This window comes from Delphinapterus leucas, chromosome 3 (assembly GCF_059928025.1).
Source record: "Delphinapterus leucas isolate spDelLeu-1000000601 "Yukka" chromosome 3, BTC_Dleu_Yukka2, whole genome shotgun sequence".
In the NCBI taxonomy this organism is placed as follows: Eukaryota; Metazoa; Chordata; class Mammalia; order Artiodactyla; family Monodontidae; genus Delphinapterus; species Delphinapterus leucas.
In genome coordinates, this window is record NC_143131.1 from 73,813,753 (window position 1) to 73,832,629 (window position 18,877).

Sequence of the window (18,877 nt, forward strand, 5' to 3'; positions counted from 1 at the left end):
TTGGACGACTACGGCGCCCGCCAAGGGCTAAAAAGCTCTCTGCCAGGAGGGCGGGGCCTAGCTAGGGAGTGGGTGGGGCTAATTGGTTGGGTTTGAACGCGGCTCTGAGGCCGCGTGGAGGGCGGAGCGCGCTTCTCCAGAGGTGGAACCAGCACCGGAGCGTCGGAACGTTCTGTCCGCACCCCTTCCTTGCCGGCCGGCACTTCGGTTGCACAGTTTTCCAAGCCTCGAGACTTAGTGAGCAGGTAACAGAGGAGGCAATTGAGGGCTTGGGAGGAGTTGGAGAGGGTAAGTGGGGAGTTAAAGGGGCACATGGAGAAGGTGGGGGAAGTCAGGAGTGGAGATTCATTAAAGCGCCTCTGGATTGAGGGGCATTGGGAGATAGCTTTACGTCCCCTTCTCCTAATCCCTTCACAATCGTTTAAAATTGTCGCTTCCAATTTTTACCTAGTCTCCACTTCCTAGGACTGTTTGCAGTGAGAATGGAATTTATACTCTTACTGATGGTAGATTTCCAATTCCTTTGGTATGATTGGTTCAAACACGAGTCATTGCCGCAGACTTGCAGCTAAGGACAGACTATTCAGTATGTTTTCTTAACTGTTAGCACTTAACCCTGTATCATGGGGGAGAGGTGTTGTTGATAAGATTTTTCCTGTCTTCTAAAAAATTAAATTATATATTCGTTCCCCTACCCTCCTTTGTTTTGCATTGTTTGTCCGCTCTTGGAAGAGAGCAAAGAAAGTTGGGAAAAAGGCTCAACTGAGGAAAGGTGGAGGCAGCCGCACCTTGAGAGGACGGGAAAAGTGGATAATGCCTGGGCGTGGCCCCAACAGCCACAGAAATCACCCCCACTATTAACACCAGGTTCCTGTCCCCATCCTGCATCTCCCCACTGTTGAAACATCCATTTAGGCTTCAGAAATTCCCTTGAGAACTTGACTAACCTCCTTGCTCAGGCAGGAAAAATTATAAAGAGACCCATGAGACAGCATTATAAAAGATAATTAGGAAAACACTTATTGTGGCAGCTGCTAATAAGCCTTCTTAGAAGGAGAGGTGTATTCTCCTCCCCTACAATCCTTAAGTCTTCGATGAGGATGTAGCCTTTCTGAATATTTGCCTAACCTAGTTAGAATTTATCCAGACACTCTGTTCAGGGTTATTCTTATGTGCAAGTCCCAAGCTAAAAGATGTGTAAAAAACAGAATTAAAAAAAAAAAAAAAAAGTCATGATCTGGGTTCCCAACAATTTGAAGGAAGATAATAACTGTACACAAATGTTTGCAATGTAAAGCAAATGAGATATGTACCCCAGAGGAAGTAAAAACTAGGTGCTATGAGAATATGCATGGAAGGGATTGTTCAGTGGCATTTGAGCTGGCCTTAAAAGACGACTGTTGGTTAGGATGTTCTCAACAGGGAAGTACAGAACTCTCTGCAGTTTTATTTTTCCTCTAGGCAAAGAGAGGTGAATTGGAGTAATATCCTTACTAGGCCATGAGCTCAGCAGTAATGCTCCCAATTTTTATTGGACTTTTGCCAGGCTCTGGTTGGTAATGGGGCAGGAAAAGGTGAATAAGTCTTCAAATAAAGAGGCCTTCACACTTACAGATCCTTCTGCTTGTATTACACTTTCCCCTATATATCCTTTCCTAGTTCTCAGCCTGGCTTTTTCCTTCTCTTTGTCAGGTTTGTGCTCAAATATTACAAAATACAGGAGCACTTTATTCAACCATTCTTTCCATAATAGCACTCACGTTTCCTGCCTTTATTTTTTCTTGCACTAATCACTACCTGGCACTCTATAAAGTATATTTTTTTCCATTTCCCATAGTAGACTATGAGCACTACGAAACCAGGGATTTTGTTTTGTTTGCTATTATATTCTCATTATGTAGAAGGTGGTCTGACCCAGAGGTTGCTTAACAAATACTAGAAGGATGGATAATTGAAGAAATTACTGGGGAGACAGACAAGAACTGACAATTACAACATGATTTTTAAAAGGGTAATAAAAGCAGTGTAGTACTTGGGAAACAGAAAAGAGATATGCCTACCTCCATTTCGGATGGAGGAAATGGTCAGAAGTGGCATTTGCATAGTATCTTAAATGATGATGAGGGCTTGCTTACGTGGGTGTGGCCTTCCGGGCAGAAGGAACCGTGACATGCAGCAGCTGGTGTAGCAGAGCTGGGAGTGGTTAGAGCTGGGGTGGGGGGAAGGGGAGGTGCAAGGTGCAAGAAGCGGAAAGTTAGTCTCCAAAGCTCTGTTAGTCAAGGAGAGTGATACATCAAGTTTTGTGTTCTAGAGAGATGACTGGAGAGTGGATTGAAAGGGGGAGTCTGGCCATGAGAAGTTTATTTGTTCTGTATTAGAGGTCCAGGCAAGAGATGGTAAAGGCCTGAACTAAAGCAGAAGTGAAGAAAGACAAACATATAAGAAGGGACACAGAGCTGATAGTCTTCTACTATTAGATGAGGAGATCAAGGGAGGTGGAGACAAGGTCAGCATGACTGTTAGTTTCTAATTAGGGCAATTTAGGTGCTATTCATCAGGAAAGAAACTGTGACCTGGCTTTGAGTGCCTCTCCTAGCTTCCATGCCTGCTTATATCTGTTTGTATGTTTACTGACCAAGGTAATATGTGCAAGAGACTGTGTGAGATGTGGAGGACAATACAGTTAAGCCACAATTATAACTCATAAAATGTTAGAGCTAGGAGGAATTTCAGAGATGAGCTAAATCTCTGCCACAAAGTTGTTTCCACTGTTAATTAGAATAGGCTTTTGCATTTCAGCTCTTGGATACTTGAATTACACTCATCAAACTATCTCAGAACAATTCTGAATAGGAATTTTCAGGAGGCATCCCAAAATGGAAGGGTGGTGCATCTGATTTTACATTTCCTTTTTTTTTTTTTTTTTTTTTTGCGGTACGCGGGCCTCTCACTCTTGTGGCCTCTCCCACTGCGGAGCACAGGCTCTGGATTTGCAGGCTCAGCAGCCATGGCTCACAGGCCTAGCAGCTCTGCGGCATGTGGGATCTTCCCGGACCGGGGCACGAACCCGCGTCCCCTGCATCGGCAGGCGGACTCTCAACCACTGCGCTACCAGGGAAGCCCTGGAGCAGTGGTTCTTAATGTAGGTTACATATTGGAATCTCCTGGAGTGCTTTAAAAAGTCCTAGTGCCTAAGTCCTACCTCCAGAGATTCTGATTTTATTGTTCTGGGGTGATGCTTGAGGGTTTTTTGTTTTGTTTTGTTTTTTTAACTCTCCTGATGATTCCAGTGTACAGCCAGGTTGCAAACTTGTTCTAGAAGTTAAAAAAAAAAATCCTTAATAATAGGCTGACTGAATTGTATTTCTGTGGGTAAATTTGCTCATCAAATCATAGTTAGTAAGTAAATAAATAAGGAAAGCCTAACACTGATTATGGAGCTGTTGTATAGAGAGTATTCTACTAAACAGTGGGGGATATAAAATCTCTACTGTTAATATAGTTGAAGAAATAAACAAAAAAAATGGAAGTGAAACTCCTTCTCTTTGGAACAGGTCCATTTCCCAAAAGAGGCATTGTCTATATTTCTTCCAGAATTGAAGAATGCTGCTGCATTGTATGTATTACCTCAATTTTTAAAAATCCATTTATTTTAGCAAGAGGATCTTTCCAAGAGCAAGGTGGGATGAAATGACAGTTGTGGATGTTGAGGGACTTAAACTGGATCTTAAGGTAAAAAGGGATGCAGCCAGGCAAGGAGGAAGAGGGTTCCAGTGGAGAGAATGCTAGTCAAGACGTGATTATAGGCAAGTGAGTCAGGAGGATCAGTGCAGCCATCTTAAAAGGGCCCCCAGTACTTGTAATAGGGAGGTTTGTTGTTTTTTTTTAATTAATTAATTATATTTAGTTTTGGCTGCGTTGGGTCTTTGTTGCTGTGTGGGCTTTCTCTAGTTGCGGTGAGCGGGGACTACTCTTCATTGCAGTGTGCAGGCTTCTCATTGCGGTGGCTTCTCTTGTTGCGGAGCACGGGCTCTAGGCGCATTGGCTTCAGTAGTTGTGGCATGCAGGCTCAGTAGTTGTGGCTCATGGGCTCTGGAGCGCAGGCTCAGTAATTGTGGCTCACGGGCCTAGTTGCTCCATGGCATGTGGGATCTTCCCAGACCAGGGCTCAAACCCGTGTCCCCTGCATTGGCAGGCAGATTCTTAACCACTATGCTGCCAGGGAAGTCCCTGGGATTTTATTAAAACCTAGAGAAGAGACAGTTTCATAAGGATGGAGGCAATAATGAGTGGTATGCTTTGGAAGTTCAAGAGCATGAACAAGGGAAAAAGGCCTGTGGATTTTGCCATTGAGGACCATTAGGGACCTTTGCATTTCAGCATCTGCCTGAGTATAGTTCCCATCACAAGTAAGATAAAAGCCAAACCCTTTACCATAGCTCACTCAGGGCTCCACAAGATCTGGTCTTAACCAGACTCTCCTTGTTCCTCACCAGCTGCATGAGCTTCATGTTCCTCAGACGCTCCCAGCTTGTGGCTTCCTCCTTTGCCTCTGTTCTTCCTTCTGTCCATAGCCATCTTCACCTCATTCCTTCATCTTGAAGCTCACAGCCCCTCTCCAGCACCCTGCTCCAATTTATCCTCCACAGAAAGACTTCCCTTGTGTGAAAAAGTCAGTACCATACCCCTTTGTTATTCTTTACCCCTTTACCATGATTTATTTTTCTTCAGAGCTGTACTGATTTCCTAGGGCTGCCATAACATATTTCCACAAATTAAGTGGCTTAAAACAACAGAAATTTATTCTCTCACAGTTTTAGAGGCCAGAAGTCTGAAATCAAGGTATTAGCAGAGTTTGTTCCTTCAGGAGGCTCTGAGGGAGAATCTGTTCAGTGCCTCTCTTCCAGCTTCTGTGGTTCCTGGCACTCCTTGGTGTTCCTGGGTTGCTGCTACAGCACTCAGGTCTGTGCCTGCATCTTCACATGATGTTTCCCCTGTGTGTGTCTCTCTCTGTCCAGATTTCCCCCTTATGAAGACACCAGTCATTAGGAGGGGACTCACCCTTATCTCATATGACCTCATCTTAATTCGATTTCATCTTCAAAGAGTTTATTTCCAAATAAGGAAGATGACATTCACAGGTCCCCGAGGGGTTAGGACTTCAACACATTTGGGGGTGGGGGGACTACAGGAGCACATAATATTATGCTACATACTTATGCTTGTTTGCGTTCTTTCATCCCCTGGAATATAAGCCCTGAAGGCAGGGACTTGGTTTTGTTCAGTGCTCTCTGAGTCCTACCACAGTGCCTGGAATGCTCAATATTAGTTGGATGAAATTGGCCCACATGAAGTAGAGGATGATTTGGATAATGAGAAAATGGGAAAAGCTGGTTAAAAAGACTCTTCATTCAAGAAGTTTAGCAGGATGAAAAAGGACCACAGTAATGGTTAAATCAACTTTAAGGATTTCAAACAGTGAAGCTTAGGCCACACTTGTGAGCCACTTTTTCCATGAGATGGTTACCCGAGTCCAGGGATTACCTTTCAGCTCTGCAAGAGAAGAAAATTAATTTAGCAGCTTCCCCAGGTACAGGAGAACTGACTCATGATAACCAAACTAAAAAGAAATGGATTTGTAGGCCAGAATGCCATGTAACTATCAAGAGTGTCTCAATAGTTAGGATTGATTTTTCTGCCAAGGGCAGTACATTCACTAATGGTAATCAGTTTATACACCCGAAGGTTTCTTGATAAATATGAAAGTTTAGAGTCAGCAGAGTTGATATTTCTCAAGGGATATTCCATCAAGCAACGGCAGCTGATATACCCTCTTTTGTAGGGTGGGTTTTCCTTAGAGTGAGGGTGTGAGCTCTTCTGCTCAGCAATTTTTGTGCTTGGGAGACCTGCTTTCTATAGGCTCAGCATATGTTTTAGTGACTCCGCAATTGAAGCACGGCCATTTGGATATTTTCCCTCTCTTAGTGTGGACAAACGGAATGAGCTTGGTAATTAAAGTAAGTATCTTTTCTGTATGAATTGTGTTTCATAGTAACTAAATAGTAGATGAGGGGAATTGATTACTGGCGGGATTCTAGTTAGTAAAGAAAGAATGATAAAATTTGTGTATCACCACATTACAATCCATAATGGAACCGTGAATCTAGGCTATGATCATCAATGGCTGCAATTTTAAAATCATTAAGTGAAAACTGATAGGAACTTCATACTGGACGAAACAGACTGACAGCACCTAAACCCAATGACCAGAGAACATCACCGAGAAAGGCTTCATGTGTGTCCTGTGATGCAGTAGGAAAAACGGAGCATCTCTTTTAAGTATTCTTGTAAAACATCAAACCCAAATTTGAGTAAGCCTCTATTCCATCTGTTTATAGAAAATACAGGGAGTAGAGGAATGTATTAAACCACATCTTGTGTAATCAATCATGCAAATCCAGAATATGGGAAATTGTACAGCCTTCCTACTCTCAAAGTGTGGTCTGCAAACCAGTGCATTGATAGCTTCAGAGAGCTTGTTAGAAATGCAGATTCTCAGGCCTACCCTGGGCCAGCTGGTTCAGATTCTGCCTTTTAACAAGATTCCTAGGTAATTTGCACATGCCTTAAAGTTGGAGAAGCATTGCAAAGGACAATGACCTTGTTTTTTTCAACACATAAATGGTTAGGGGAAAAAGGGAGGGAACTGTTACAGTGGTATGGAGGGCATATTATTGCTTTCTTGGGCTTACAGAGTTGAATGATACTCAGTAGCATCACTGGGAGAAAGATTTAAAGAATGTGCATTATAATCTTCACTACAGTCCAATGCAGAGTTGTAGTGAAAGAGCCCTAGTGTAGGAATCCTGTTTTCGCATTACAGTTGACTCTGAACGACACAAGTTTGAATTACATGGGTCCACTTATATATGGATTTTTTTTTCAATAAATACTAACACTACACAGTCTGAGGTTGGTTGAATTTGAGAATGCAGAACCACGGATTCAGAGGGCTGACTATAAAATTATACATGGATTTTTGACTGCATGGGGAGGTCGGTGCCCCTAACCCCATGTTGTTCAAGCATCAACTGTATAGTGTAATCACATTTCAGACGATTCAGAAATTCAGTACAGGACTTAAGAATGACATTGTTATTATTTCTAAAGTTAAAGAGTACAGGTTTATCTTACCTTTAACTTAACTATTTGAGATGTTTTTTCTCTGAACTTTAAAAATTTTTTTTGCTTGGACAGACCTCTTCAAAGTTTTACTGAGCCCATTCCCATTTCTAAAAGAAGGACATTGGAGGATCTCAAGGATTCTAACACTCAAATTTTAGGATAAAAAATTATTTAAAAATTTAAAGTATACATGACTGCTGATAGTCTTCAAGTTGATTAAAAAAACAAGGTGTCCCCTCTTCATCAGCACAACCTTTCCTTGGCCACATTTTGTAATATCTATCTGAGATCTTGTTGCCAGACCACAGAGAGGTGGAGAGAATTGCATCAGCTGGCTGCACAGCGCTTGGGGCAGCATCGCAAAGGAGCCCCAGGATCAGCCCTCCACCCAGGATCTGGGTGAGGTAGTTGAGCCCATCATCACTTTACTTGCCAAACATGACTAGATGTGATGGGTTCAGGAATCAGTTTATCACATATTTATTTCTTTACAGGTTTTGCTTTCCAGAAGTGTTTTAAATGGGCCATGCTATTTAAGGAGTGGAGTGTATTTTGTTTTAAAATGTTGGTTTCATTTTTCATTTGATCCAGTGAATCTTAATCATTAATAGTGTCTTAATTTGCCCACTTTTTCTGATGTAACTAGTTCTGATGGCTGGAAATAAAGGAAGAGGACGTGCTGCTTACACCTTTAATATTGAGGCAGTTGGATTTAGCAGAGGTGAAAAGTTACCTGATGTAGTATTGAAGCCACCCCCACTATTTCCTGTAAGTACATTAACAGCAAAATGCTCACAGGGTGTTTTTTCATGTTTCAGAGAAAATTTAAATTCTGTATAAGACTTGAATGTATGATATCATTATGATATCCTAACTATAAGAAAGTAAAAGAGAGTGTGTCACTTACCTTTAATTTAAATATTTCCACTGTTCTTTTCTGAAACTTTTCTAATTTTCAAACTGCTTTCTTAAAATACAGAAAACTATGTACACCTTTTCCTGAATGTATTCAGTACTTTTTGAACCAAGAAAGAATTTTTTTTCAATCCTTGCATCTTATAATGCTGTTATTGATATATTCCAATATTAAAATAATATCTTTAAAAGTTAAGTCAGGTTTTACAGTGGTCCTCACTTCCCATTGTGCCAGACCTTCACCTAATGATTTTCTTCTCATCTTGTATCTATAGAATTTAATTTTGCTCCCTAGTATACCACTTGACCTTTTACCCACTGAACTTTTTTTTTTGCTTATTTCCTTATTAAAGTCAATTTTAATTTTGTTACTCTTTCTCAGAATATAAGCATTTCTACTACATTTAGTGTTGCTTTTAAATTTAATGAGTATGCTGCAGACTTAATTGGTGTAATTTTTAATCTAATGTTTTCGTTTTATATTAAGTTTAAAATGTAAGCTTACATTTCCAGATGCACATGTGCTGTAGTATAAAATATGAAAAAATCATAAATAACCAGATACTCCCTCCAGGAATCTTTTCCCTCTTTTAAAAGGAAACATCCTTTGTTAAAAGATTTATGTAAATAGAGGACCCTGGATAAATGTATTGGGGATCTAGATGTCTCACATGGGGAGTGTCTACTTTTTGCTCTTTGTATTTTGCCTTTCTGATATTCATTATAGCCTAAAAACAAAGGTAAATATCTCAGGTATAGACATGTCACTTTACATTGATTTCTTTTAAAACAAGCTCTTCTGCATGTGTGAGGTTACTTCTAAAGCTTGGGAATGTTAGTACATACTGTTTTTTTCTGCATGGAATAAAAATGAAATTCCTTATTACTGGCTAAAAGGCTGTGTCTGATCTGGCCTTACTGATGTCTCTCTGACCCTTTTCCTACCACTGTCCTCATTCCTTAGCCATGCTGATCTCCTTGTTCCCTTAGGCATTTTCCTCTGCTTGTTTCCCTGGAGCCATTGATTTCCCCATTTCTTTGCATGGATGGCTTCGTAATTTTATCCAGATCTCTGCTCAAAGATGACTTCCCTGAGAGATCATGCGTGCATACCCTGTCTAGACCAGCCACTTCCAATCTCCACGTACTCCGTTAGTCACTGTTTCCTCTTCCTGGCTTCAGCCCTTCTATTTCACTTATCACTATCTGAAATTATATATTACCTCATTTGTTTACTTCTTTTCTCCCCTAGAATGTAAATTCCATGTAGGTAGGAAGTTTGACTAGTTCATCTCCTGTTGTCTAACCCCTTGTGACTTATAGTATGCACTCAATAAATAGTTGTAGAATGAATAAATTCAGAGTGAAATTTTTAAAATGTACCCTATACTTAGCCTGTGAAACCAGAAATATCTTTTTTATGTACCCTGAGGACCCACATTTTAATGAATATATATATTATAAATATATATATATATATATGTGGGTGTGCATGTAATTTTTAAAAATTGAAGACACAGATTCAAATTTCTGCTTTGCCACTTTTGTGCTACATGGGCATATAGATTGTTCATTTCTCAGTTTCCTCACTGTAAAAGGGGAGATATTGATACTTTAGATGAGTTCATGGATTTTGAATATTGAGTACATCTAGGTTGTAGTATGTAGTAACCAGTTGTTAAATGGTAGCTGCTACTACTTTTTTTTTAATGCTGCTGCTCCCACCAATACCACCACCACTGACTGAGGTTAATAGGAGACTAGAGCGGCTGCTTTTATTTGGGTGCCTTGATTGTTAAAATATAGAATCACAGTCAACAAACTATATAGCAAAATGATTATTGGTGTGATCAGTAGAAAAATTAGGGCAGGTAGGAAAACTAAGTATCTTTTCTACTTATAAAAGAAGAGCAAAATAGGAGATGGGTGAAAGGTTTAATAGATTATAAAAGCTCAAAATCTTTTAAGTTGATGGTAAAACTTAATACCTGTAAAATGTAGTTTTTCAATAAAACTAACATTTTTCAGAATATAGACAAAAAGGATATTAAGATATTTAATTTATTTTTAAAAATTGCCTCTTAATTTAAACAGGATACAGATTATAAACCAGTGCCACTGAAAACAGGAGAGGGTGAAGATTATGTGCTGGCCCTGAAACAGGAGTTGAGAGAAACAGTGAAAAGAATGCCTTATTTTGTAGAAACACCTGAAGAAAAACAAGGTGCGTATTGGACTCTTTATGTGGTTCACTGTCTACAGATGAAATAGTGTTTCAGCATAAGATATATGACCTTTAATGCTGATTGATTTGATTCAGTCAGAAATTTCAATCAACTACCTTGAAAAAGCATATTTATGTTGATTTAGCAGAAAATATATTTTAAACTTTTTGATATTTTATTTTTTAAATTATCTTTCAAAATAGAAGTTTTATATGTTCAGTGAAATTTATGAAAAACAGAAGTATTAAGAAAGTAAGAATCACCTGTATTCCTTATGTCTAGAGAACTACTATTAATATTTTATTATATATTCCAGATTTTTCTTCTGTGTGTATATTCCTTTTATAAAATTGGAGTCATATTACTTTGTATCTTCCTTTTTCACTCAATAGCATATTACTAGCATTGTCACATATTCTTTTTTAGTTTTTTATTGGAGTATAGTTGATTTACAATGTTGTGTTAGTTTCAGGTGTACAGCAAAGTGAATCAGTTATACATATACATATATCCACTCTTTTTTAGCTTCTATTCCCATATAGGTCATTACAGAGTATTGAGTAAAGTTCCCTGTGCTATACAGTAGGTTCTTATTAGTTATCTATTTTATCCACATATTCTTAGCATTCTTAGAAAATATGATATTTGATGACTATGTGGTATTCCATTGTGTGGATATAACATTATTAATTGTAACTAGTTCCCTGCTGTAAGATTTAAGATTGTTTCTAGTTTTTTTTCCTCATATCTATAATACTATGAGTACTATCCTTATACGTAAATCTTTGATCAGGTCTCTGATTATTTAATATTTTGGTTAAAATTTTTGAAAGGCTTGACTGTATTTTGGCTTACCATTTATCAGATATAAAATATAAACTATGTATTCACTGGTTATGCCAAGGACAGAGAGGAGAAATTACAGTTGGAGAAGGCTTGACAGTCTCAGACTGGAAGTGCAAAGTGGTTTTAGAGGAAGAGAACACATTCCTGAGTAGTTATTTAGCACAGTAGAACTATATTGATTTTCAGTTTCTGCCCCTGAATGTTGAAATTAGAGAGATCGATATCATCCTTGAGTTCTCAAAACAACATCATTAAAACATGAGAAATTCATATAGTATCATTTCATTCCATTAGTATTAAAAATGCATACCCTTTTCCCTCATTCTAAAAGATTTAGATTGGATAAGAATTAAAAAGGAAGGCTTATATAGTAATATTACACGTGCTTATAATTGTAAGAAGCATTTTAGACAAGTTTATTTAATTTTTCAAAACATAGCTTCTTGAAGTTATGTAATAAATGGTTTGATATTTTTACCTCAAAAATACTGAATTTTTTTACTTTCATGATTATGTTGCATGCTTTTCTCTATTTGAGTTTAAAAATGAAATTAAATCTCATTTTAAAGATTTAAATAAGTAAGATTAAATGAACTAATAAATATTCAATCTTAGTGAATAGTGTAGGATATACTTTAGGCTTTTTAAAATTAGTCTCTTCTCTAGATTATGGGATGTACTTACTTAAATGTGGTTGTTATTAAAGTACATGTCCAATTTAAAAGTATGTCATACCATGGAAACATTTATTTGAGTCTTTTAAACCAGGAACATAATTTTGTTCATGGTTTCGGAGAGCAGCTGGCTTATACCTGGATCAAGATGGTCTTTACCTTTTTTTTTTTTTTGTGGTACGTGGGCCTCTCACTGTTGTGGCCTCTCCCGTTGCGGAGCACAGGCTCCGGACACACGGGCTCAGCGGCCATGGCTCACAGGCCCAGGCACTCCGCGGCATGTGGAAGCTTCCCGGACAAGGACACAAACCCGTGTCCCCTGCATCAGCAGGCAGACTCTCAACCACTGCGCCACCTGGGAATCCCGGATCTTTACCTTTGATAACTGCATAATAAAGTATTTAAATATATAAGGAATCTTTTGTTACTGTTCCAGAAGAAACCTCTTGCATAGAATTTTCTAAATTGATACAAGTATATTCTCTTTGAATATACTCATGTTTACCTCTCTTTCCTGATATAATGTGTTATTAAAAAGAAACTATGGTTGAAAGTAAAGGCTTTTTGGGTTGGGGCATGACCTCGGCTGACCTGCACTCTGAGCCTCCATTTACCACGTGTAAAAGGCACACAAGGCCCAGGGCACCGCCTAGAGGCACATGGAGGAAGGAGGGTTGGTGCAGAGCCGGAAGAGCATGCAGCCGGTGGTGGTGGGGGTGGTGTCGCGGCTCCTACAAAGGCACAGAGCATGTCATTAAGCTGAGATTCTGTGGCTGAGACCGCTGTTAAGAGCCTTCTGGCACTACTAATATCAGAGCCCTGTGGCTGACACTGTCTTGGTGCTCTGGCTGGGTGTCAGGCCTGTGCCTCTGAGGTGGGAGAGCCAAGTTCAGGACACTGGTCCACCAGAGACCTCCCGGCTCCAGGTAATATCAACCACTGAAAGCTCTCCCAGAGATCTCCATCTCAACACTAAGACCCAGCTCTACTCAACGAACAGCAAGCTATGGTGCTGGACACCCTATGCCAAACAACTAGCAAGACAGGAACACAACCCCATCCATTAGCAGAGAGGCTGCCTAAAATCATAATAAGGTCACAGACACCCCAAAACACACCACCAGACGCGGTCCTGCCCACCAGAAAGACAAGATCCAGCCTTATCCACCAGAACACAGGCACCAGTCGCCTCACCGGGAAGCCTACACAACCCACTGAACCAACCTTCGCCACTGGGGGCAGACACCAAAAACAACACGAACTACGAACCTGCAGCCTGTGAAAAGGAGATCCTAAACACAGTAATTTAAACAAAATGAGAAGACAGAGAAACACACAGCAGATGAAGGAGCAAGATAAAAACCCACCAGACCAAACAAATGAGGAAATAGGCAGTCTACCTGAAAAAGAATTCAGAATAATGATAGTAAAGATGATCCAAAATCTTGGAAAAAGAATGGAGAAAATACAAGAAACATTTAACAAGGACCTAGAAGAACTAAAGAGCAAACAAACAATGATGAACAACACAATAAATAAAATTAAAAATTCTCTAGAAGGAATCAATAGCACAATAACTGAGGCAGAAGAACAGATAAGAGACCTGGAAGATAGAATAGTGGAAATAACTACCACAGAGCAGAATAAAGAAAAAAGAATGAAAAGAATTGAGGACAGTCTCAGAGACCTCTGGGACAACATTAAACGCACTAACATTCAAATTATAAGGATCCCAGAAGAAGAAGAGAAAAAGAAAGGGACTAAGAAAATATTTGAAGAGATTACAGTTGAAAACTTCCCGAATATAGGAAAGGAAATAGTCCATTAAGTCCAGGAAGCACAGAGAGTCACATACAAGATAAATCCAAGGAGAAACATGCCAAGACACATATTAATCAAACTATCAAAAATTAAATACAAAGAAAAAATGTTAAAAGCAGCAAGGGAAAAGGAACAGATAATATACAAGGGAATCCCCATAAGGTTAACAGCTCATCCTTCAGCAGAAACTCTGAAAGCCAGAAGGGAGTGGCAGGACATATTTAAAGTGATGAAAGGGAAAAACTTACACCCAAGATTACTCTACCCAGCAAGGATCTTATTCAGATTCAACGGAGAAATTAAAAGCTTTACAGACAAGCAAAAGCTAAAAGAATTCAGCACCACCAAACCAGCTGTACAACAAACGCTAAAAGAACTTCTCTAGGCAGGAAACAAAAGAGAAGAAGACCTATAATAACAAACCCAAAACAATTTAGAAAATGGTAATAGGAACATACATATCAATAACTACCCTAAATGTAAATGGATTAAATGCTCCAACCAAAAGACATAGACTGACTGAATGGATACAAAAACAAGACCCATATATATGCTGTCTACAAGAGACCCACTTCACACTTAGGGACACATACAGACTGAAAGTGAGGGGATGGAAAGATATTTCATGCAAATGGAAACCAAAAGAAAGCTGGAGTAGCAATTCTCATATCAGACAAAATAGACTTCAAAATAAAGACTATTACAAGAGACAAAGAAGGACACTACATAATGATCCAGAGATCAACCCAAGAAGATATAATAATCGTAACTATTTACGCACCCAGCATAGGAGCACCTCAATACAAAGGCAAATGCTAACAGCCATAAAAGGGGAAATCGACAGCAACACAATCATAGTAGAGGACTTTAACACCCCACTTTCACCAATGGACAGATCATCCAAGATGAAAATAAATAAGGAAACACAGCTTTAAATGACACATTAAACAAGATGGACTTAATTGATATTTATAGAACATTCCATCCAAAAACAACAGAATACACTTTATTCTTAAGTGCTCATGGAACGTTCTCCAGGATAGATCATATCTTGGGTCACAAATCAAGCCTTGGTAAGTTTAAGAAAATTGAAATTGTGTCAAGTATCTTTTCTGACGACAACACTGTGAGACTAGATATCAGCTACAGGAAAAAAATCTGTAAAAACTACAAACATACGGAGGCTAAACAATACACTACTTAATAACCAAGAGATCACGGAAGAAATCAAAGAGGAAATCAAAAACTACCTAGAAACAAATGACAATGAAAACACGATGACCCGAAACCTATGGGATGCAGCAAAAGCAGTTCTAAGAGGGAAGTTTACACCAATACAATCCCACCTCAAGAAACAAGAAAAATCCCAAATAAACAACCTAACCTTTTTCCTAAAGCCGTTAAAGAAAGAACAAAAAACCCCAAAGTTAGCAGAAGGAAAGAAGTCATAAAGATCAGATCAGAAATAAATGAAAAAGAAATGATGAAAACAATAGCAAAGATCAATAAAACTAAAAGCTGGTTCTTTGAAAAGATAAACAAAATTGATAAACCATTGGCCAGACTCATCAAGAAAAAAAAGGAGAAGACTCAAATCAATAGAATTAGAAATGAAAAGGAGGAGTAACAACTGACACTGCAGAAATACAAAGAATCATGAGATTACTACAAGCAACTATATGCCAACGAAATGGCCAACCTGGAAGAAATGGACAAATTCTTAGAAAAGCACAACCTTCTGAGACTGAAGCAGGATGAAATAGAAAATGTAAACAGCAATCACAAGCACTGAAATTGAGACTGTGATTAAAATCTTCCAACAAACAAAAGCCCAGGACCAGATGGCTTCACAGGCGAATTGTATCAAACATTGAGAGAAGAGCTAACACCTATCCTTCTCAAACTCTTCCAAAATATAGCAGAGGGAGGAACAAACTCATTCTATGAGGCCACCATCACCCTGATACTAAAACCAGACAAAGATGTCACAGAGGAAGAAAACTATAGACCAGTATCACTGATGAACATACATGCAAAAATCCTCAACAAAACACTAGCAAACAGAATCCAACAGCACATTGAAAGGATCATACACCATGGTCAAGTGGGGTTTATCCCAGGAATGCAAGGATTCTTCAATATATGCAAATCATACACCATACTAACCAATTGAAGGAGAAAAACCATATGATCATCTCAATAGATGCAGAAAAAGCTTTTGACAAAATTCAACACCCATTTATGATAAAAACCCTCCAGAAAGTAGGCATAGAGGGAACTTACCTCAACATAATAAAGGCCATATATGACAAACCCACAGCCAACATCATTCTCAATGGTGAAAAACTGAAACCATTTCCTCTAAGATCAGGAACAAGACAAGGTTTGTCCACTCTCACCACTGTTATTCAACATAGTTTTGGAAGTTTTAGCCACAGCAATCAGAGAAGGAAAAGAAATAAAAGGAATCCAAATTGGAAAAGAAGAAGTAAAACTGTCACTGTTAAAAAAAGAAACAAAAACAAAACTGTCACTGTTTGCAGATGACATGATAATATACATGGAGAATCCTAAAGATGCTACCAGAAAACTACAGCTAATCAATGAATTTGGTAAAGTAGCAGGATACAATTTAATGCACAGAAATCGCTTGCATTTGTATATACTAATGATGAAAAATCTGAAAGAGGAATTAAGGAAACACTCCCATTTACCACTGTAACAAAAAGAATAAAATACCTAGCAATAAACCTACCTAAGGAGACAAAAGACCTGTATGCAGAAAACTATAAGACACTGATGAAAGAAATTAAAGATGATACAAACAGATCGAGAGATATACCATGTTCTTCGATTGAAGAATCAACATTGTGAAAATGACTATACTACCCAAAGCAATCTACAGATTCAATGCAATCCCTATCAAACTTCCAATGGCATTTTTCACAGAACTAGAACAAAAAATTTTACAATTTGTATGGAAACACAGGAGACCCCGGAATAGCCAAAACGATCTTGAGAAAGAAAAATGGAGCTGGAGGAATCAGGCTCCCGGACTTCACACTATACTACAGAGCTACAGAAATCAAGACAGTATGGTACTGGCACAAAAACAGAAATATAGATCAGTGGAACAGGATAGAAAGCCCAGAGATTAACCCACACAACTATAGTCACCTTATTTTTGATAAAGGAGGCAAGAATATACAATGGAGAAAAGACAGCCTCTTCAATAAGTGGTGCTGGGAAAACTGGACAGCTACATGTAAAAGAATGAAATTACAACACTCCCTGATACCATACACAAAAATAAACTCAAAATGGATTAACGACCTAAATGTAAGGCCAGACACTATAAAACTCTTAGACGAAAACATAGGCAGAACACTGTATGACATAAATCACAGTAAGATCCTTTCTGACCCACCTCCTAGAGAAATGGAAATAAAAACAAAAATAAACAAATGGGACGTAATGAAACTTAAAAGCTTTTTCACAGCAAAGGAAAACATAAACAAGACGAAAAGACAGCCCTCAGAATGGGAGAAAATATTTGCAAATGAAGCAACTGACAAAGGATTAATCTCCAGAATTTACAAGCAGCTCATGCAGTTCAATATCAAAGAAACAAACAACCCAATCCAAAAATGGGTAGAAGACCTAAATAGACATTTCTCCAAAGAAGATATACATATTGAAAACAAACATATGAAAGAATGCTCAACATCACTAATCATTAGAGAAATGCAAATCAAAACTACAATGAGGTATCACCTCTCAACAGTCAGAATGGCCGTCATCAAAAAATCTACAAGCAATAAATGCTGGAGACGGTGTGGAGAAAAGGGAACCCTCTTGCACTGTTGGTGGGAATGTAAATTGCTACAGCCACTATTGAGAACAGTATGGAGGTTCCTTAAAAAAACTACAAATAGAACTATCATACGACCCAGCAATCCCACTACTGGGCATATACCCTGAGAAAACTATAATTCAAAAAGAATCATGTACCACAATGTTCATCGCAGCTCTATTTGCAATAGCCAGGACGTGGAAGCAACCTAAGTGTCCATCGACAGATGAATGGATAAAGAAGATGTGGCACATATATACAATGGAATATTACCCAGCCATAAAAAGAGATGAAATTGAGTTATTTGTAGTGAGGTGGATGGACCTATAGTCTGTCATACAGAGTGAAGTAAGTCAGAAAGAGAAAAACAAATACCTTATGCTAACACGTATATATAGAATCTAAAAAAAAAAAAGTTCTGAAGAACATAGGGGCAGTACAGGAATAAAGATGCAGACATAGAGAATGGACTTGAGTATTGAGGACACGAGGAGGGGGAAGGGTAAGCTGGGAAGAAGTGAGAGAGTGGCATGGACTTATATATACTACCAAATGTAAAATAGATAGCTAGTGGGAAGCAGCCCCATAGCACAGGGAGATCAGCTCGTTGCTTTGTGACCACCTAGAGGGATGTGATGGGAGGGTAGGAGGGAGATGCAAGAGGGAGGAGATCTGGGGATATATGTATATGTATAGCCGATTCACTTTGTTATACAGCAGAAACTAACACACCATTGTAAAGCAATTATACTTCAATAAAGATGTTAAAATAAATAAGGAAATAAATTAATAAATAAAAAGAAAGTAAAGCCTTTTAAAAATACATAATATATATATGTGTGAGTACAGGTTTATATACACTGTATATATACATTATATATATATATACACACACACATATAGTGTGCGTATACACACCTTGAATGGAAAAGAATTGGCCAGACTGAATAGAAGTACACAACTGTCATAGGGAGCCATATTCTAGATAGTGTTCCATCTCTGTATGTTCACCAGCCTTCTCTCATCACTCACTACCTATGTGCTTTAGGAAAGAGAGATTTATGGACTAATGTAAAGAACTAAAGCTGTACAGACTTTGACAAATAAGGTAGGAGATCTCTTCCTGATCATCAAATGGCTGGTGGCTCAGGGCACTGAGATTTGTTCACAAAGAATGGAGGGCACAGAATAAACATATTTCATGTTGTGATAGATTCAAGGTTTGTTTATAGTGTTCTGAGGTAGAATTATAGAAATGATTGGTAGTTTCTCTGCAATGAAATTTATTATTTTTTTAATAAAGAGAAATGAATCAATGAATTTTATTATTTTAATGAGTTTTAGCTGCAAAGGTGCAT

General features: G+C 38.5%; 1 protein-coding gene across 3 annotated transcripts in view; it reads left to right on the plus strand.

Annotated features, from left to right (window-relative positions):
- The first annotated feature begins 70 nt into the window (after nucleotides 1–70).
- POLR3G (RNA polymerase III subunit G) overlaps nucleotides 71–18,877 on the plus strand; it is a 41,201-nt gene continuing 22,394 nt past the window's right edge. For 2 of the 3 annotated variants that reach the window (XM_022592990.2, XM_022593017.2), the window contains exons 1-3: nucleotides 5,253–6,017; nucleotides 7,832–7,953; nucleotides 10,195–10,324. In XM_022592990.2, the coding sequence (XP_022448698.1) occupies nucleotides 7,837–7,953; nucleotides 10,195–10,324 (247 nt within the window). In that variant the 5' untranslated portion in view covers nucleotides 5,253–6,017; nucleotides 7,832–7,836. Of the gene's footprint in view, nucleotides 246–5,252; nucleotides 6,018–7,831; nucleotides 7,954–10,194; nucleotides 10,325–18,877 lie in introns of those variants that run through there. The other variant, XM_022593007.3, reaches the window with a different exon arrangement.